A 22,605-nucleotide genomic window follows, 5' to 3' on the forward strand; every position below is an offset into this window, starting at 1 on the left:
ATGGGGTAGGTGTCCATAATTGTTCGTGCGTTTAGATGACGGTAGTCTCCGCACATGCGCCAGGACCCGTCTTTCTTGAGTGTCATATATATGGGTGTAGACCAGCTACTGGCAGAGGGTTCAATGACGCAGGAGCTTAGTAGTTCAGAAATCTGATATTTAAGGTCTGAGAGGCGCTCGGGACAAAGTCGACGTGGTTTACTGGAGATTGGGGTACCTGGCATGAGGCGAAGCTTGTGACCCGTGCTGTTGGTAATGATGGAAATGTTGCCGGCAGTGGGGGAGGTGGTTTGTTTACAATGTGTGGTGGGCAGGGCAGGCGAGGCACGGTCGTGGTGTTTGGAGCCACTTGGCGTATCCGACGGGAGCCAAGGGGGCAAAGTGTCCCAGGAGTCAACGCGACAAAATGACTGCCGGCCCGAAGCAGTGGCACCGTGGTCGGGTGGGCTCGGTAGAGCTCAGGAGCCGTTAGTGAGTCCATTGTCTGAGGGCGTGGCCTGTGGCAGCACAGTCGCGGGCGAAATGCTTGGCACGAGTACACTGTTTGTGTTGTCAGTGGCGGTCGCACGGCGGTGTACAGGAGCCGAAGTTGCATCGTTTGAAGTGCTGCCCGCGAGGGGCGGGGTAGAAGCCGTCAGTTCAGGAACACGTGATGCTTGTCGCGCATGTGCACTTGTGTCCGGCCGAGTGTCCAACACTGCCATGTTAGGAGGGTGTGGTCCTGCGGAGCTGTCAGTACATGTTATGGCAGTCTTGATAGCACATTTGCGAGGGGTAGTGGTAGGTAAACACACGGAGGCTCGATTGCTGGGACTGCAAGCACATTTGGCACACTTACTGATCTTGCTTTGTCCTTGCTGTAGTGTCTGCAATTCCTTTGCTGCATTCGAGAGCTGGAGCTGAGTTTCATGGAGCTGGAGGGAGAGCTCGAAGTTTTCCTTGCATATGTGAGCGACATTTTCAAACTCAACAAGGCACTTGTGCGTGGTTTCTTGTAACGTCGTCAACAGAGACGAGCATGTACGGATGAGATGAGCCCAGACTGATGTGTCACGGGGGGGGGTTTGCTCGACGGAGCAAGGGGAAGTGAGTCTTGGACGGGTGATGAAACACGGTGTTTCGCACTATGTCCGGTGAAAGTTTGTGGTGTCACAAGAAGTCAATGCCTAGTATAGGTTCATCAATTTCGCACACTAAAAATGTCCACTCGAGTTCACAGTTTGCGGAGAGTGAGATGACGTGGGAAGTTGAACCCAAGCATTGTAGTTTAGTTGAATTCACAGCCTGCAGTGAAGTATGATGAGGGTGGATGTTCGACGACACTAAGGACGTACGCAGCAATGAAACATCGGCGCCTGTGTCCACTAGGAAAAGGCATCCCAACGAAATGTCTTTAATGTAAAGCCGCCCACAATTATCCAGAAGTTCCCACATAGAATGGAGCACTGCGGGGTGTCTGTCATGTTGTGCGCAGGAAGCATTTGGGAAGTAGCAGGGTGGTCTGCAGTTCCGTGCCGCCTCGCCAAACCGTGTGTGGAAGTAACGGTATGGGTAGTGTGGTTGCATTTCCTGCGGAAAGTTCATTGCCAGTGGCAGTGGCCGAGATTGGGTGGCCGCAGCAGGTTCGGTTGCATGAGGGGGCATGACCGTGGGTGGAGCCGGTAATGTCCCAGTTGCCTGTTTACTGCTTCCCGGAGCGAGCGGAACGGTCGGCACAGTATGGCGCCGGCTGCATCCGGCCACAGGGTGATGAGCCTGAACCTGAGACTTTCCAGGTAGGCAGTGGCTGGCAAAATAGAGCAGTGATGCACCATGTAGCTAGTCCACAATTGTCATTCTTTGCTCGACAGGTTCAGGAGACCTTTGAGCCAGAGCAAAGCAGATGTGAGGAGATAGTTTATCTGACCAGATGGCGAGGAGAGCTGTGTCAGAGAATAGGTCATTGCTGACCAGGGCATGTAGCCGTCTCCAGAGCTGGGAAGGTTTGTCATTGCCTAGTTGATCGACGTGGAGCACTTACCATACTGCTGCCTCAGTTGAGCGTGCAAGCCGACGTACAACTGTCTTTTTGGCTAGAGTGTACCGGGTAGCTGAGTCCGGGGCGTTGACCAGGTCAGCAATCAAGTCCTCCTGGTCGAGCAGGTGGGTGATGAGGCACAGAAACCTGGTTGACTCATCAAGTTTGTAATGGTCGAACACTTCATCCACAATTTTGAACCATGTTGTTGCTCTGTCAGGATTAAATGGTGGCAGCATCGGTAAGCATTGTAGAATGTTCGGAAGAACAGGTTGAGTTGAGTTTGTTGGGGCACTGCCTGAAACGATCTATTGTTGCTGTAGTATTCCAGGAGAGTGTGCCTCCAGAGGATGTGGCGGCGACAGCTGGTCGGGTAGCAGTGTGAAGGTGACGCATTGTGGTTGAGCGCGATCCGTCACGATGTGGAAGGCCAACGCGGGTGAGACTCCGTAATGTGTCAATTGTGGTTGCGGAAGCTCAACACTATGTGGGTGTGTTCGGATTGATGCATCGTGGAAGACTGATGCGGTTGAGGCACCGAGATGTGACAAGAATGGTAGTGGAAGCTCAACTGGAGACGTTGCGGTGGCGGCGACAGGTGAGAAAAAGTTCAAAGTTTGAGATTGCGTGTTAGTCCGCGGAAAGCTTGACGTATGATCAGAGCCGGGGCCACCTGTGTTGCAGGGAGGCTGCGGAGGTGCGGGATGTCCAGAAGCACAATGTGGGAAATGATGTCGAACATGGGATGGAATGTGTGAATGTTCACTGTTCATAGTCTCTCCACTCAAAACGGTGTGCAGATAAGGTGAATGTCGTGGCACAAAACACTGAGGCGTAGCAGTGGGATGGAGATGGAGGTCAGGCACAGATAACAAGTTATTGTTCCTGTTGCAGGCCGAGGTATCGAAGCAGGAAGGCATATGCTGATGCTGAACCAAGGCAGGCGCGAGCGTGGTCGGATGCTGAGGAGGTTGATCTGTGAACAAAGTGGTTCTGGCCACGTGGCAGGAATCCGTGTGGTACTGCACGGATTGCTGCATGGCAGATCATTGTCCTGGTGGTGGTAGATTGTCCAACAAAGCATCTGCAGTAATCGGCATTGGTCCCGCACTGCATGGAGATACGTAAGAGGTAACTGCATCGTCGATGAGGGAGGGCACATGTGCTGGGAAAAAAGGCGTCTGATAGCCGGAGTCATGCACACTCCTAAATTCACTTATTGCTGCAGGCTCGAAAATGTCCGCCGAAATCGTCGTAATCGTCGAGTGAGAGGCATCGTGTTGCAGTCCTGGTGGGTTCTCCATTTCCTCCTCCCCCTAAATCTCTGCCCCTCTATTCCTCCTCCCTCTCTCTGTCCATCTCCTCCCTCCCCCCTCTCTCTGTGCATCTCCTCCTCCACCTTTTTCTCTCTGTCCATTTCCTCCGCCCTCATCTGCACATCTCCAAAGTCATCCTACTTTCACCTTCACCCCAATGAGAGTTGGTTCTTTCCCTTTTGTACTTGTTGTCAGACAATAAGTAATATGTGTATCAAGTTTGGCTGAAATCAATCCAGTAGTTTAGGAGGACATGTCGACAATATATGCATTTACACATGAATCCATTTCTATACATAAGGCATATAGAATATGTAATTTAAGTAATTACTTCACAGTAGCAGTTCTCCTGTTTCCTTCTGCCAAAGAAAGAAGACTGATCTCACCAAAAACACACCCTTCAGTAAGTGTTGCCAGCACCTCATCATTATTCTTACCACCCATCACCTGTATCTGGCCTGATTTTATAATATACATCTCTTTTCCAACTTCTCCCTGTAAAAAAGGAAGTCCTTGTTTGTAGCCTTCTGAAGAATTAAGTTTTATGTACAGAAAACAATGTCAAATAATTTGTAATAATTCACATTAATTGAAAGAATCCTTCCAATAATTCATGCAATATCTACAAATGAGAAAGTATTCAAATATAATCACAAAATTGAGTGAAACTTAGGTCACTACCTTGCGACAGATGTAGTCTCCAGGAAGGTAAATAACTGGCCGCAGTTTGAGGACCAGATCACGAAGCAATGCCTCATCACAATCTTGAAACAATTGAACTTTACTCAGAGTTTGAATGTGTACATTGATAGCAACATCTGTTTTCAGTTTTTGAGGTAGTGCATCTAGAATTCTGCTTTCATCTGGATGAGAGTAAACACAGGATAAAACATTTTCTACTGAGCTACTACTTTATAGTAATAAATTACACAAAGCATGAAAATGCAACAAAGTATCATACATACATCCATCATGTTTCATAAAACTTTAAAGGCTTGGGATAATATAACGATACATTAGTAAATACAAATACAAAACATTGCCTCTATGCACCACATGAGTTGTCAGCAAATGTTTCCGATTTGAGTACTTCTATCCATATTTAATATTAAATGATTATTCCATGGGAGAATATTGTTTTTAACAAGAACTGTATAATTTTTACAATTCTAGCCTTGCAACTACTGTTTACTACCCACAGTAATCACGCAATCATGCAAATATACCATCCAACTATTTGATCAGGCAAACATTCCCACTGAGAAACATATTGGTAGAATAAAATTTCACTTCTTTTGGCAATAATTTCTTTTGCAACTTCACAACTGGCTTTGAAGCTTATCTTCAAGTGCCTTGTTGGTCGTCAAGGAGAGCACACCAGCTGCTGGTCCTACACTCCCATGCATTTGTTTGATGTGGGTGTGATTCATCATGACTGACTAGCCTAAGTGCCACATATTTATGTTTCCATAACTATTTGGTGACACCTGAAGGTGAAGTTTAAGGCTTTAGAACTGGCTGTCCAATAAAAATGAAATTACTGCAACTGAAGCGGATTTTTATTCTATCAATATCAAGCTGCATTTAGAAGGATATTGAAGATTTATTTCTAAATCTATGTTTATTTAATCTGTCATGTAAATTGTACCCTCTACTTATTTTATTTTAATAGATAATTAAAATATAACATTGTAGGAGCAGCAACTGCAGCTTTAGAAATGCAAACAATTTACAGTTTTAACCAGTTTTCAAATGAGTGAGAATAGTGAAGTACACACAATGAAATGAAATGAACAGAATCAATATGGATGAAATAAGAGAAGATATAATGACATGAAATGATATCACTGAAAACTGTTCAGAAACCCCTAACCTGGAATATAATGAATATGTCATGACAGTCACAAATTCATGCCAGATCAGAACTCAAATACATATTTCCTGTATACTTCAAGCAGTCGCTTTAAGCATGAGAGTATCTGAGTATGCTTCCAGGCCTGATCCAGATTGTCATTGTGACATCAGTGACAGTGGACTTCCAGATGCACACCATTTGAAATTAATAATGGTTATGTGAAGCCAGCATAAATGTTACAACAGACAATCATGCTGGAAATTGCCTCCACCAACATAAAATATGCAACAGCAGAAGCTCCACCTTTAGCTCACTCTTTACCTCAGGTGCCTCTTGGTCTCATGATGAATACATCTGCAATAATGATGAGGGGCTGTCATACAACATACGAATACCATCAACTATCAGTGGAATATTGCACATAGCAGAAAATTGTACATCTTGTAAAGACCACATCTTCCTGAAGTTATTACACTTATTTTGCTGTCTTATGGCATTTGTTGTATTAAAAAAAAACTTCCACTGATATGTGATTATCACAAGTAAAATGAAAAATAGAAAAATAATTTTTAGGTAGATCCTGCCTCTTGGCTATGGTTCAGGATAGAATTCTGTGGGTGTAAGGATCTCCAATGGACACATACCGGGAAACTGGGAGTCCCTACACTCCCTATAATCAAAAGAAAATTCAAATCTCATCTGATTAGCAAATCCTAAAATTTATCTGATTGTCTACACTGAAGTTTAGGAGATTCCTTCTAGATGTCTCACAAATAGAAATATTACTTACAGGAAAAAATATATATTAAAGCAAACATGTCACTTGTCACTATTGAATACTGATTAGTAATATCACAACATACTAAAGAAATAAGTCATCTGTATTCAGTAATATTACCAATTGTATGTTGCTGTTCCCAGGTATAGGTGAACCAGAGTTTTACTCTTTCTTGGAGTTTATGAGGCAGGTTAAACCTTCGCATGTACTTAAGAGTCTCATCCAAGAGCATCTGATACTCTGTCTGGGTTTTTGTTGCTGTAGCCACAATGTCACGCATCTGTCATGTACAAAGAAATATGGAATCAGCAGTGGAGATAATCTTTAGTACCAGAATTCATATTTAATTCACAACTGTTTGTTATTAACTGTGTGTCTAACAGATGAGCTTAGATTCAGCATATGAAGAATAACATTTTTCCCTCCTGCAACAAAGCACTTAACATTATTATTAGTTTACCATTCACATTCAGCATAGTCACTGCTATCAGCAATTATAAATTGACAGATGGTTTTTAAATAATAAAGTGAGCACTTATAATGTCTAAGAATGTGACATTAGTCTTAACGATGATCCTTACTATATTCAGTACACATTCTATGGAGTGTACATTAAGTCCAGGAACACTTTCAATTATGTATTGCACAAGAACCAAACATTGTACAGATATCATACATATGTCATTTTGAAGAGAAACCCTGAAAGGTTTTTTTTTCATGTATAGTGCAACAGCATAGTTTGGTAATTTGCTAATGGTCAGCACTAGTTGCAAACATGGCTCTGCTACAGAAGGGAACAGCTGTTTCATGAAATGGCCTACCCAATCACCAGATCGCACTCCGTGTGACTTTTTTCTGTGGGGACAAGTTAAAGATCTGGTGTATGTTCTGCCTCTACCACATGATGTAGCAGAGCTTCAGGATAGAATACGGGAAGCAACTGCCACAGTCGATGATGCCATGCTGGGACAGGTATGGCAAGAATACAATTACCGTATTGACATCTGCCGGGTCACTCATGGTTCGCATATCAATTGTTTGTAAAAAAACTTTCAGAGTTTCTCTTCAAAATGCAATATGTATGACATCTGTACAGTGTTTAGTTCTTGTGCAATAATTAATTGAAAGTGTTCCCAGACTTTATGTACACCCTGCATTTTAAATTTGACAGTTGCATGTATATGTGCCACATGCAGAACTGCCATGTCTGCTGCTAAATATTTTGATATATTATGACATGTTGGCACCTACAGCTCTTGAGAATTGCCTATAAGGCAGAGAAGGTCAGTCCTGTAAAACTACATAAAACAAATTATATTAATTAATTAAATATACTTACTTGGCCAATAAGGAGTGCAAAAACAAAAACACCCATTAGCCAGCTGCCTGTCATAAATAAATATTCCTGTTCATTTTCTGGTTTTGGGTTTTTCCCAATTGATGTTGCTGTCTTTGTAGCAAAGTAAAAGCACCGTATATATCTGAAATGAAAAGTAAAAGTGATAATATTCTCTAATTAAATGACAGTACATATACGGTGACCAAATGAAATGTGTTCCTGAAGCAATAATAACTAAATGAATGTTGTGTAAGTAAGCCAAACAGCCAGTGTGTTCTGTTGTGCCCAAAATTAGAATAACTTTGTGTATGTAACAGAACAATTAATAAGCATTACACATACTATTTTTTAAATGTGAGCTCTGTGAAAGCACATATACAACTTCCACCAAACAATGACAACTTACTATAAAAATTAAAACGTCTCCACTTTCTGTTCTTAGGATTATGTTGCAGAAAAATTACATAGTAATCTGTAATGATACTACTTATGTCAGTACCAAACCTTCCGTGTGACCCCATCATACTGGAATGTAGATGGTATTAGTCTTAACATATCACTTCTTTCTAACTCAATTGGGCTCAGCTTACTTTATTCTCTCCAAGCCTCATCTCTACAAGCTATTAGTGGTAGAAGCTCTTGGTCTATGCCATGCTAGGTGAAAATGAAGGACAGGACAGATGCATTATCCACTACTTAAAGGTGACTTTTTCAATAATTCAAATGACAAAGGTCTGAATGTTATCCTGACGGTATTGTTTGAAGGTATTATTACATGACAAACACTATCTCTGTAAAAACATCATCCATCACTGAGTTTTAAGAGAATTCTAACTGCATATCAGACATTATCACAAATGGCAGTAGCATCCCAATTTGTCACTTTTTTTCTTTTTTTTTTTTTACTACTTCATATCTAAAAATTCATCTATTGAGTAGGAGTTGTCATTCAAAAACTTTTTAAACAAATGCTGGTTTGCTATTTGTCAGACTTTTAATGCTATTTGGTAAATGATCAAAGACATTTGTGGCAGCATAACTCACCCCTTTCTGTGCCAAACTCAGATTTAACCCAGAATAGTGACAATCATCCTTTCCTCTGGTGTTGTAGCTATGCACTTCGTTATTATTTTTGAACTGGGATGGGTTACTAATAATTATGTATTGCAAAGGTACTGTGAATATCCTCAGTTCCTTAAAGAAATAACTACAAGGTGATCTTGGTGAGCTCGAGCTATTATTCTGTTTACACACTTTTGTGCAATGAATACTTTTTTCTCTTTATGATGAATTATCTCAAAATATGATGGCATATGAAAGCAGTGAATGAAAATAGGCACAGTAGGCTAATTTACTGACATGTTCATCACCTAAATTCAACTCTAATAGCATAAGTAGCTGAACCTAACCAATTCAACGTGTTCCTTCCTATTAAATTTCTCATCTATGCACACACCCAGAAGTTTTGAATATTCCGCCTTAGCAACAGACTTCTGTTCAAAGTCTATATTTATCAATGGTATTATGCCATTAAGTGTACAGAATTGTATGTACTGTGTTTTCTCAAAATCTAGTGAGAGTCGATTTGCAGAGAACCACTTAACATTTTTCTGAAAGACATTATTTATAATTCTGGTTTGTTGGATGTGATTACTATACTTTTATCATTGGCAAAAAGAACTAGCTTTGCATCTTCATGACTACAGAGTGGCAAGCCATTAATACACTACTGGCCATTAAAATTGCTACACCAAGAAGAAATGCAGATGATAAACGGGTATTCATCAGACAAATATATTACACTAGAACTGACATGTGATTACATTTTCACGCAATTTGGGTGCATAGATCCTGAGAAATCAGTACCCAGAACAACCACCTCTGGCCGTAATAACGGCCTTGATATGCCTGGGCATTGAGTCAAACAGAGCTTGGATGACGTGTAAAGGTACAGCTGCTCATCCAGCTTCAACAAGATACCACAGTTCATCAAGGGTAGTGACTGGCGTATTGTGACGAGCCAGTTGCTCGGCCACCATTGACCAGATGTTTTTTGTTGGTCTGAGATCTGGAGAATGTGCTGGCCAGGACAGCAGTCGAACATTTTCTGTATTGACTAAAGACCGTACAGAACCTGCAACATGCGGTCGTGCATTGTCCTGCTGAAATGTAGGGCTTCGCAGGGTAGAGCCACGGGTCGCAACACATCTGAAATGTAACGTCCACTGTTCAAAGTGCCGTCAATGCTAACAAGAGGTGACCGAGACGTGTAATCCATACCATCACGCTGGGTGATACGCCAGTATGGCGATGACAAATACACGGTTCCAATGTGTGTTCACCGCGATGTTGCCAAACACAGATGCGACCATCATGATGCTGTAAACAGAACCTGGATTCATCCTAAAAAATGACGTTTTGCCGTTCATGCACCCAGGTTCATTGGTGAGTACACCATCACAGGCACTCCTGTCTGTGTTGCAGTGTCAAGGGTAACCGTAGCCATGGTCTCCAAGTTGATAGTCCATGCTGCTGCAAACGTCGTCGAACTGTTCGTGCAGATGGTTGTTGTCTTACAAACGTCCCCATCTGTTGACTCAGGGATCGAGACGTGGATGCACAATCCATTACAGCCATGCGGATAAGATGACTGTCATCTCAACTGCTAGTGATACGAGGCTGTTGGGATCCAGCACGGCATTCTGTATTACCCTCCTGAACCCACCGATTCCATATTCTGCTAACAGTAATTAGATCTCGGCCAATGCGAGCAGCAATGTTGCGATACAATATACCGCAATCACGATAGGCTACAATCTTACCTTTATCAAAGTCGGAAACGTGATGGTACGCATTTCTCATCCTTACACAAGGCGTCACAACAACGTTTCACCAGGCAATGCCAGTCAACTGCTGTTTGTGTATGAGAAATCGGTTGGAAACTTTCCTCATGTCAGCATGTTGTAGGTGTCGCCACCAGTGCCAATCTTGTGTGAATGCTCTGAAGAGCTAATCATTTGCATATCACAGCATCTTCTTCCTGTCGGTTAAATTTCACGTCTGTAGCACGTCATCTTCGTGGCGTAACAATTTGAATGGCCAATAGTGTATATATTAAGAACAATAAGGGACCCAAGACTGAACCCTTGATACCCCCTACTTGGAGGACTCTGCTGATTTTTTAGACTGTCTGTACTGTTAATTTTAACCTTCTGCATTCTTCCAGTTAAATACGAATTAAAACAGTTGTGCAGTGTCCCAATCGTACCACAACAGTTAAGCTTATCTAGGAGAATTTCATGATTCACACAGTCAAAAGCCTTTAAGAGAGAGCAAAAAATCCCAATGGGTGATGTTTTGTTATACAGAGAATTTAATGTTTAATCACTGATAGTAAATATAACATTTTCTGTTGAAAAGTCTTCTTGAAAGCCAAACTGACATTTTTTTAGTACTTCATTTTTACAAATATGTGAAGCTACTCTTGAATACATTACTTTTTCAAGTTGTCAGAAGTGAGATTGGGCAGTAGTTGTTAGCATCAGACCTATCTCCTTTTTTTATGCAATGGTATAACAATAATATATTTCAATCTATCTGAAAAATACCTAGTTTCTGTGAGCTACTACATATATGCCTGAGAATTCTACTTATTTGTTGGGAACAAGCTTTTCATACTCTGTTTGAAATGCCATCAATTCCACGTGAGCTTTTACTTTTGAGTAAATTTATTATTTTCCTAATTTCAGTAGGAGAGGTGGCTTGAACTTTAATTTTATCAAATTGCATAGGTATTGCGTCTGCCTTGCAGTTACTTAACAGTTGGATCCTATTTTCTCTCCAACACACAAAAAAATGGTGAAATACAGTCTTCCCATGCTTCAGTTACACTACTTCCCTTTTAAAAATATTCCAAATTGTTTTAATTTTAATACCAGAGGTCCTAATCTCATGCACATACTTCTGGACTTTTTAATAGCTTTTCTTAATGCAGTGCAGTAGTTTTTATAATGTTTGACTGTGTCTGGATCATTACTCCTTCTAGCTATAAGATACATTTCCCTTTCCTGTTTACAAGATACTTTTATCCCTTTAGCAAGCCACGTCTTTTCAGAAGGTTTCTTACAATTGCGTTTCTCTGTTTTCTTTGGAAAACAGTTTTCAAATAGACTCACAAAGGTATTAATAAATAGGTTAAATTTTAAATTATCATCAGGTTCCCTGTACACCTCATCCCAGTCAAACTGTTGCAAGCTTTCCCTAAAATTTTGAGTTGTTAAGTCATTAACTGAATGCATTATTTTCTGGGGCTGTTTTGCATTACTGTATGGAGCTGTGTTATAAACTGTAATTAGCTGTGCATCAGGATCAGAATGACCATACTTAATGGGAAAAGTTTTTATTTGATTAAATTTATCTTGGTCTATAAAAACGTTATCTATCAGTGTGCTGCTTTCCTGTACTACCTGAGTACGTAAATCAATAACTGATGTCAAACTAGAAAGAACCAAGTAATACTTCAAGATCATACTTTCTGTCAGACTCTTTCAGAAAATCTACACTGAAATTGCCACAAACAATAATTTACTTGCCTCTGTTTGACTGATGGCACAACAAAGAATCCAAGTTTTTCAGAAATACCAGAAAATTTTCCAATGAGGACCTATACATAGCTACAATTATAAAAGAACCATTATTTTCTTTAAGCTCACAGGCACATGCATCTATATGTTGCTCTACACAATTTCTTTTAGTTTCTAAATTTTTCACATTACGATATATTTTAATGTATACGGTAACTCTTCCTCTCTCCATAAGTGTCTCTACTTACATGTGCTGAAAGCTTATATCTTCCTACATTTACCTTTCCCATAGCTGTGACTATTTGATGCTCAGACAAGCATAGCACATCTATTCCATCCTAAGTTTGTAAATGTCCTAAACAAACAAGAAGCTTATCTAATCCTCGATATTCTAAAGAATATATTAACATTATTTTCCACTGTACTTTTATGAGAATCTTGTGACATACTAAGGTCATTTTTCACTGAACTTTAATGAGTATCTCGTGATATTTTAACATCTCTAATACTGCCTGTCTGAGCTTGTCATTAAGCTTAACTTCATTCAATTTTGAATAATTGGTCACTCATCTTAGCCTAAGAAAGAGGAACTCCCATGAGTTTCAGTGCCCTCCCTTAAAGCTTTTGCTATCATCCTGGCTGATTCCATGGTCATAAGACAGTACCAGTGAGCTGTTGCATCCATGAGACAACTAGTGATTAAATCTTCAGTTAGTTGTACCCCAACAAAATGCTGTATTTGAAGTCAATGTCTTCTTTATAACTCATTCCCTAATTGCAGTGGGGTATGGCGAGACAGAAAAGCACTCATTCTGTGTGATAATTTTGTTTTAATCGCTTGTAGTTTCCACAGTGGCTAGCAAATTATATAATATCTGATAGTTCTGAGGTAGCTGTTGTGTAGCCACATGATTAATGATATTATCAGTGTCATGATCCAGTGGTCTCTGTGCCACGCAGCACCTCATACTCTTTATGGATTCTACAATTTCGAAAACAGTAGTCAAATAATTTTGTAGAATCTTAAGATTTTAAAGAATTTCTTCAAACAAAAGTATCAGCTAATAAAATTAAACACCTTAAATGTTAATCTTAGAAAATCTTTCAACATTTTTAATAAATTGAAGATAACTTACGCATTTCCTTGGCCATTAAACACCCATTTGTTAGATCCAAGGCCTTCCCAGAGTGAAAATGCATAATATGCACAGGCATTAACATGAATTAGGAAGAGCATGTAGGATAGTGTTCTCGCCATTCGCACTATGTACGGTGACTTGAGGATGTTGTCCACACGGTCATAGAACTCCCAAAATGTCTGTACCTTCAGGACAAGAAGATTATGTGTGGAAGTTATTACACAATGTTAAGTAAAAGTGGCCAATATAACTAAAGAGTACTTATTGAATAAATTGCACTCATTATTTTGATACCTTCAGCAGTCTTGGCAGTCTAAACAGTAATTGCTGGGGTCCAAACATCAGGTAGAACAAGTCTAGAGGCAATAGCGACAACAAGTCCATCTATAAACCAGAAAAAATTGTAATAAAAATAATGATGGGCTTGCACATAGTAACACAAAGAATTATTAATTGTCCTTACTGTATTAAATGATTTAAAATTTATGGGAAGGAGAAGACAAATCAGATTATGAGAAATGTAGAAAACTATCATATGTACATTTTTCTACAGCCAATGAAAGCATGTAGACTTCCACTGATATAGGAAATATGTAACCTAATGACATATTATGTTGTCTGATAGCAAATGAAAAGAAGTCAACAGTTTACAACTCACATTTCCTGAGATAGAATCATGTCAGGAACAGAGTTCTCATAAATTTGTTCCTATACTTTCTTTATCTAAATCCTCTATGACATCTTTCTCACACCCTAATTTTCACTTAATATCTGCTTCTTTCTTCCCTTAACCTCTACCTTACCTCCACATCCACCTCCTCAGAGGTGGTATAGTCAACAATCAGTCTTTTCCTTCTCACCCCATCTGATAAATCTCCTCTGACTTGGGGTTTGGACAACTTTTCCAAACTCTCCCCATTTCCTAGACCTCACCCGTTCTTTCTCTTCACCCTTCATCTTCCCCTACAATCCTCTCAACAGAAGGAGACACTGCCTCCAAAAGCTTGTAAATTTAATATCCTTATATGCATTTCTCCTGCTGCTGCTTGGTGAGTAAATATTTTATCTCTCCACACTTCAGTAAGTGATATTAGTATGTGTGTGTGTGTGTGTGTGTGTGTGTGTGTGTGTGACTAACTAAGAAAGGGGGGGGGGGAGGAGAACAATGCAGAAGACACTGTTTTGTTGTCATTTGGTAAATTATGTACAATGTTGACAGATTTCAAAATAAACTGTAAAATTAAATTGGATGTTTTTCTTTGTGACAACTTTTTCATTCCAGAGATTAATCTCTGTCTGTAAATTCATTACTGTACTTATATTAGTGTAAAAGAATAAAATACTTATTATAGAATAACATACTAATAGTGAATATTAAATGTTTTTTGTTGCAATGTTATATGAATTATGTTGAACAACCTGAAAGACAACTCAGTTTACATAATTCCAAAAAGTATGCAAATTATTTGTGCAACATTTAGGTAACTATCATATTTCAGGGAAATAATCAGTGCTACCAATTTCCAGACATCTGTACCATACCTTGAACTGCCACTTTCTGAAGTATCTTTGACGAGTAAGTTTCGTGTCTTTCACCCAAAATCCATCACTAAGGTAGGTCAGCCTCGGTTTAAAAAATAGAATGTCCATCAAATAGACAGCATCAGCAGAGTAATCCAGTGCTAACCACACTGGTGTGTTTTCTTCTGTTTGATATGGAAATGTGCTTCTGAGTGGGATCACCCAGCAGTTGTAAGAGTAGCACACAGTAACAAGAAGCAACCAAAGCACGTAGCATATCCCTGGAGAATAAGTATTTACCAGTACACTTTGAGTGCATTTTTTATACCATATGATTAAATGTTTTATTCAGATCAGAGAGCTCAAGTTTTGAAATCAGATGCTTATTTTACAATGTACAAAAAAACTTTGTTCAAACAATAACCCTATCAAAAGTTTAATTTTACGTATAACAAAGCTGCAGTCCAGTACTTGTCCTACAGTCAAAATATTTAAAACTAAAAATAAAGTACTTTTATTTGATAAGTATCTGTGACATGCTAAATAATACATATGTCTGCTTACATCTGAAATCGTTATAGGTACAGAAAGCTGGCTAAAGCCTGAAATAAGTTCTGCAGAAATTTTTACGAAGTCTCAGACAGTGTTCAGGAAAGATAGATTAGGCAGAATTCGTGGTGCAGTGTTTGTGTCTGTCAGTAGTGGTTTATCTTGTAGTGAAGTCAAAGTAGATACTCCGTGCGAATTGGTATGGGTTGAGGTTATACTTAACAGCTGAACTAAGTTAATAATTAGGTCCTTCTACTGACCCCCAGACTCCGATGATATAGTTGCTGAACAGTTTAGAGAAAATTTGAGTCTCGCAACAAATAAATACCCCACTCATAGGGTTATAGGTGGTGGGGACTTCAACCTTCCCTAGATATGTTGGCAAAAATACTTGTTCAAAACCGGTGGTAGGCAGAAAACATCTTCCGAGATTGTCCTAAATGCTTTCTCTGAAAATTATTTCGAGCAGTTAGTCCACGAACCCACGCGAATTGTAAATGGTTGTGAAAACACACTTGACCTCTTAGCCACAAACAATCCAGAGCTAATAGAGAGCATCATGACTGATACAGGGATTAGTGATCACAAGGTCGTTGTAGCTAGGCTCAACACCGTTTCTTCCAAATCCACCAGAAACAAGAGCAAAATAATTTTATTTAAAAAAGCAGATAATGTGTCACTAGAAGCCTTCCTAAGAGACAATCTCCATTCCTTCTGAACTGTCTATGCAAATGTAGATGAGATGTGGCTCAAATTCAAAGATATAGTAGCAACAGCAGTTGAGAGATTCATATCTCATAAATTGGTAAGAGATGGAACTTATCCCCCATGGTACACAAGACAGGTCCAAACGCTGTTGCAGAGGCAACAGAAAAAGCATGCGAAGTTCAGAAGAATGCAAAATTCTGAAGATTGGCTAAAATTTACAGACGCGCAAAATTTGGCACGTACTTCAATGCGAGATGCCTTCAATAGGTTCCACAACAAAACATTGTCTCGAAATTTGGTAGAAAATCCGAAGAAATTCTGGTCGTATGTAAAGTACACAAGCGGCAAGACGCAGTCAATACCTTCGTAGCGCAGTGTCGATGGTACTGTTACCGACGACTGTGCCGCTAAAGCGGAGTTATTGAACGCAGTTTTCTGAAATTACTTCACCAGGGAAGATGAATGGAATATTCCAGAATTTGAAACACAAACAGCTGCTAGCATGAGTTTCTTAGAAGTAGATACCTTAGGGGTTGTGAAGCAACTCAAATCGGTTGATAGGGGCAAGTCTTCAGGTCCAGATAGTATACCGATTAGGTTCCTTTCAGATTACACTGATACAATAGCTCCCTACTTAGCAATCATATACAACCGCTCGCTCACCGATAGATCTGTACCTACAGACTGGAAAATTGTGCAGGTCGCACCAGTGTTTAAGAAGGGTAGTAGGAGTAATCCATCAAACTACAGACCTATATCATTGATGTCGGTTTGCAGTAGGGATTTGGAGCATATACTGTATTCAAACATTATGAATCACTTCGAAGGGAACGATTTATTGATACATAATCAGCATGGTTTCAGAAAACATCGTTCTTGTGCAACACAGCTAGCTCTTTATTCGCACGAAGTAATGGCCGCTATTGACAGGGGATCTCAAGTTGATTCCATATTTCTAGATTTCCGGAAAGCTTTTGACACCGTTCCTCACAAGCGACTTCTAATCAAGTTGCGGGCCTATGGGGTATCGTCTCAGTTGTGCGACTGGATTCGTAGTAATAGACGGCAAATCATCGAGTAAAACTGAAGTGATATCAGATGTTCCCCAGGGAAGCGTCCTGGGACATCTGCTGTTCCTGATCTATATAAATGACCTGGGTGACTATCTGAGCAGTTCTCTTAGGTTGTTCGAAGATGATGCTGTAATTTACCGTCTAGTAAGGTCATCCGAAGACCAGTATCAGTTGCAAAGCGATTTAGAAAAGATTGCTGTATGGTGTGGCAGGTGGCATTTGACGCTAAATAATGAAAAGTGTGAGGTGATCCACATGAGTTCCAAAACAAATCTGTTGGAATTCGATTACTCGATAAATAGTACAATTCTCAAGGCTGTCAATTCAACTAAGTACCTGGGTGTTAAAATTACGATCAACTTCAGTTGGAAAGACCACATAGATAATATTGTGGGGAAGGCGAGCCAAAGGTTGCGTTTCATTGGCAGGACACTTAGAAGATGTAACAAGTCCACTAAAGAGACAGCTTACACTACACTCGTTTGTCCTCTGTCAGAATATTGCTGCGTGGTGTGGGATCCTTACCAGGTGGGATTGACGAAGGACATCGAAAGGGTGCAAAAAAGGGCACCTGTTTTGTATTATCATGTAATAGGGGAGAGATTGTGGCAGATATGATACGCAAGTTGGGATGGAAGTCATTAAAGCAAAGACGGCAGGATCTATTTATGTAATTTCAGTCACCAACTGTCTCTTCCGAATGCAAAAAAAAAATTTGTTGAGCCCAACCTACATAGGTAGGAATGATCATCAAAATAAAATAAGGGAAATCAGAGCTCAAACAGAAAGGTTTAGGTGTTCGTTTTTCCCCGCTCGCTGTTCAGGAGTGGAATGGTAGTGAGATAGTATGATTTTGGTTCGATGAACCCTCTGCCAAGCACTTAAATGTGAATTGCTGAGTAATCATGTAGATGTAGATTATGTTAAATGCTGTTTAGTGAGCTGGAGTAATTAGACTTCATCTTTCACTTTTCATGTGGTTTGGACAGACATTTATGTGTGTGTGTGTGTGTGTGTGTGTGTGTGAGAGAGAGAGAGAGAGAGAGAGAGAGAGAGAGAGAGAGAATATGATGTCTGATCTCTTCAAATTATACAAGATGAAAAAACCCCAACAGACACACATATCTTCATTTTTATGTTAACATTGTAATCATACAGACAGTTTATACATCATTACACAAGTGACATGGCTCTTCCAACATACCTTGTGGATCAAGGACTGTATTACATTTGAAACAATCAAAAATCTTCAAAAAAGACTTGCAGCTGAGGCTGAATGTGCATGGTAATTGTTCCTGCTCCTCACTGTTGACAGTCTCAACACATTCATACAGTGGTGGGGAAGAAATACCATTGCTATCAGCTGAAACATAAACAGTCAAGTACATTTGTAACATTATTATTATACTTTGCAGTACATTTGAATTCTGTTAACTTTTATAAATTGAAAACTGTTACATTATGTTAATGTGATTAAGTAATTAGGATGTGCACTAGCTATGAATCAGGTGCATTCTTATTCTATTTTATTTTATTTTATTTGGTATGCGTATTCCATGGATCCATACATGCGAGTGATTCGCCTGGATGTGGAATGTGTCAATACAATTGTACAAATACAATTAATGCTACAGAATAGTAATATAATACAATGATGGAGATATTAATAAGTATCACTATTTCTCATTTACAAGCTGTCATTTAATTAGTATAGCAATTCACAATATAACATTATAACTATAACATTAACACTATAACATTAACATAATAATGTATTGTCCATCTAATAACTAAGAGACTAAATACATCTGTTATTAAGAGAGGGCATTACTTCTGGAAAAGAATTCATCTAAGGAGTACAGTGGATGGTCAAGCAGGTATTTTTTTAACGTACCTTTGAACAGCGTTTCATTTTCTCTTGTACATTTAATATAATTAGGCAATGCATTAAAAGTCTTCATAGCAGCATACTTTACTCCCTTCTATACAAGTGATAAATTTTTTAGTTCAACATGTAGATCATCTTTACCTCTAGTATTGTAGTTATGGTATGAACAATTTGTTTCATACTGAGCATCGTCTTTATTAACTACATTCATCAGAGAGTATATGTACTGACGTGTTGTGGTCAGAATACCTAACTGTGTGAAAAGTTTTCTACATGAGGTTCGTGGAGGAACCCCACATGTGATTCTGACTGCTCTCTTCTGAGCAGTTAAGATTTTTTTTGAGGCTGGTGAATTACCCCAGAATATTATTCCGTAACTCATTAATGAGTGAAAGTACCCAAAGTAAGCTGATTTTAAGATGTTGATGTCCCCAAAATGAGTAATGATTGTTAGAGCAAAAGTTGCTGATGAAAGTCTTTTTAGAGTAAGGGACACATGCTGTTCCCAGTTGAGCCTACTGTCAGTGTGAACCCTCAGGAATTTAGTGGAGTGCACCTGTTCTAGTTCCTGGTTGTCATGAGCAATTACTATATTTTCTAGAGTTTTATTTTTTGTGTGGAACTGTATAATATTAGTTTTTTTAATATTAAGTGAAAGAGAATTAATTGAAAACCAAGCTGTAACTTCTCTGAGCATATCATCTACTACAATTCTTGTATCATCAGCCATTGTGAATCCACAATTTTTACTAATGGACAGGGGTAAATCATTAACATATATTAAAAACAGCAAGGGTCCAAGGACAGATCCCTGGGGAACTTCATGCTGAATTTTGCCCCATTCAGAATCCACTAGATTAGAAGATCCTTTGTTGCAGCCGTTTAGAACTACCTTTTGTTTCCTGTCTTCAAGATATGATTTTAGCCAGTTACCTATAGGCCCTTTGATTCTGTAATGATAGGCCTTCTCCAAGAGTATCTTGTGGTTTACACAATCAAAGGCCTTGGAAATATCACAGAAGACACCAACTGGTGACTTCTTACTATTAATAGACTCCGAGACGCCATTTGTGAGTGAATATATGACACACTCTGTGGAAACTCCTTATTGAAAACCAAACTGTCTTTGGTTAATAATATTAAGTTTATCAAGATGTGCGACAATCCTGTTATACACTGCCTTTTCAAGAACCTTTGAAAATGTTGTTAAGAGAGAGACAGGACGAATTCTTGACATCTGTAGCATCACCAGACTTGAAAAGAGGTCTCACAATGGCATATTTCATTCTCTCTGGAACAACTCCCTCATAAAGAGATGTGCTGCAAATGTGAGTAAGTACTACACTTACATCATTACTGCAGGCTTTCAACAGTTTACTAGAGATGTTATCTGTACCTGAAGATCCTTTACTTTTCAATGAGTGAATTATTTTTTTAATTTCATTAACAGTTATGGGTGTTACATTTATATCATTAAAACATTGTGGGAGGTTAAGTTTCAGAATATCTGCAGCTTCCCTTAGGTCACCACTGCAACCTATTTGAGAGGTGACACTTAGAAAGTGGTTGTTAAATGTGCCTGCAATCTGTTTACTATCAGTTATTTCCAGATTGTTAATTTTTAGGACAGCAGTTTTTTCATTGCCAGATGGTGCAGTACCTGTTTCCCTCTTTATTACATTCCAAATCGTTCTGATTTTATTATTTAAACAATTAATTTCAGATTGTATGCACATACTTTTAGATTTTTTAATGACTAGTTAAGATTTTGCCGTATGTCCTATAATATTTCATCTGGAGGGGATTATTGGATTGTCTGGATGTTATATACAGCTCTCTTTTTCTCTGGCATGATATTTTTATGCCCTTGGTGAGCCATGGTTTTTTGCTTGATTGCCTGTTCTGTAGTCTACAGATCTTTTTAGGAAAGACACTTACAAATATACCTGATAATTCATCAGTAAATAAATTATATTTTGTATTAACATCATTTGCAAGATAAACATACCTCCAGTCACTCTCCCGAATGCATAATTTGAATTTTTGGTTATTTTCCTCATTCATGTTTCTAATGGTTTTCCACTGTGCACTAGTTTTGTTCTGATGTGCACTAGCTTTGTTCTGATCTGAGTATTTGCCCATCATAATCAGAGAGACCATTTATGACTTTTCAACTTTGATGTGATGAGTTTTACTCATATCTACAAAGATATTGTCTATTAGAGTGCTGGAAGCGGCAGTAGTTCTTGTGGGAAAATTGACAGTGGAGACAAGGTTGTAGGTATGCATTAAATTTGCAAACTCTGTCTTAGAAGATGAGCTTTCTAGTAAATCTATATTAAAACCTCCAGTCACTATAATGTCCCTATTTTTTCTTGTGACATACAATAGCACAGAATCTAATTGTTTCATGAATACTTTAAAATTACCAGATGGAGCCCTGTATACTGCTACGATTACCAGTTTCTTGTTAGCTTCTACTATTTCTGTGACACATGCCTCAAAGTCTTTCTCTACACAATAAGGAACAGCCAAGGGCCTATAACACTACCTTGGGGAACACCAGAAATCACTTCTGTTTTACTTGATGACTTTCCGTCAATTACTACGAACTGTGACCTCTCTGACAGGAAATAACAAATCCACTCACATAACTGAGACGATAGTCCATAAGCACGCAATTTCACTATGAGCCGCTTGTGTGGTACAGTGTCAAAGGCCTTCTGGAAATTCAGAAATATGGAATCGATCTGAAATCCCTTGTCAATATCACTCAACACTTCAGGTGAATAAAGAGATAGTTGTGTTTCACAGGAACAATGTTGACTGTGTGTCAATAGACGATTTTCTTCGAGGTAATTCATAATGTTCGAACACAATATATGTTCCAAAATCCTGCTGCATATCAACGTTAATGATATGGGCCAGAAAATTTAGTGAGCTACTCCTACTACCTTTCTTGAATATTGGTGTTCCCTGTGCAACTTTCCAGTCTTTGGGTACGGATCTTTTGTTGAGCGAACGGTTGTATATGATTGTTAAGTACAGAGCTAATGCATCAGCATACTCTGAAATCAACCTAATTGGTATACAGTCTGGACCAGAAGACTTTCTTTTATTAAGTGATTTAAGTAGCTTCACTAATCCGAGGATATTTACTTCTAGTTACTCATGTTGACAGCTGTTCTTGATTCGAATTCTGGAATATTTACTTCGTCTTCTTTTGTGAAGGCATTTCGGAAGGCTGTGTTCAGTAACTCTGCTTTGGCAGCACTGTCTTTGATAGTATCTCCATTGCTATCACGCAGAAAATAGATTGATTGTTTCTTGCTGCTAACATACTTCACATACAACCAGAATCTCTTTGGATTTTCTGCCAGGATTCGAGACAGAGTTTTGTTGTGGAAACTGTTATAAGCAACTCGCACTGTAGTCCTTGCTTAATTCCGAGCTTCTGTAAGAGATCGTCAACCTTGGGGATTTTGCGTCTGTTAAAATTTGGCATGTTTGTTTTGCTGTTTCTGCAACAGTGTTCTAACCCGTTTTGTGTACCAAGGAGGATCAGCTCTGTCATTTGTTAATTAATTTGGAATAAACCTCTCAATTGCTGCTGATACTATTTCTCTGAATTTAAGTCACATCTGGTCTACACTTGTTGTTGTTGTTGTGGTCTTCAGTCCAGAGACTGGTTTGATGCAGCTCTCCATGCTACTCAATCCTCTGCAAGGTTCTTCATCTCCCAGTACCTACTGCAACCTACATCCTTCTGAATCTGTTTAGTGTATTCATCTCTTGGTCTCCCTCTACGCTGCCCTCCAATACTAAATTGGTGATCCCTT

The 22,605-nt window shown here is 39.2% G+C and overlaps 1 protein-coding gene across 1 annotated transcript in view; it reads right to left on the reverse strand.

The window, feature by feature from the left end:
- The window catches only part of LOC126234389 (cyclic nucleotide-gated cation channel beta-1), a 181,330-nt gene that overhangs the window by 20,885 nt on the left and 137,840 nt on the right, over window positions 1–22,605 (reverse strand). The window contains exons 5-12 of the mRNA XM_049943076.1: window positions 18,083–18,241; window positions 14,570–14,829; window positions 13,322–13,411; window positions 13,025–13,212; window positions 7,306–7,447; window positions 6,087–6,246; window positions 4,015–4,196; window positions 3,665–3,828 (exon numbers count right to left, since the gene is read on the reverse strand). Of these exons, the coding sequence (XP_049799033.1) occupies window positions 3,665–3,828; window positions 4,015–4,196; window positions 6,087–6,246; window positions 7,306–7,447; window positions 13,025–13,212; window positions 13,322–13,411; window positions 14,570–14,829; window positions 18,083–18,241 (1,345 nt within the window). The remainder of the gene's footprint in view (window positions 1–3,664; window positions 3,829–4,014; window positions 4,197–6,086; window positions 6,247–7,305; window positions 7,448–13,024; window positions 13,213–13,321; window positions 13,412–14,569; window positions 14,830–18,082; window positions 18,242–22,605) is intronic.

The sequence above is a fragment of the Schistocerca nitens genome, chromosome 2, assembly GCF_023898315.1.
Source record: "Schistocerca nitens isolate TAMUIC-IGC-003100 chromosome 2, iqSchNite1.1, whole genome shotgun sequence".
NCBI lineage: Eukaryota > Metazoa > Arthropoda > Insecta > Orthoptera > Acrididae > Schistocerca > Schistocerca nitens.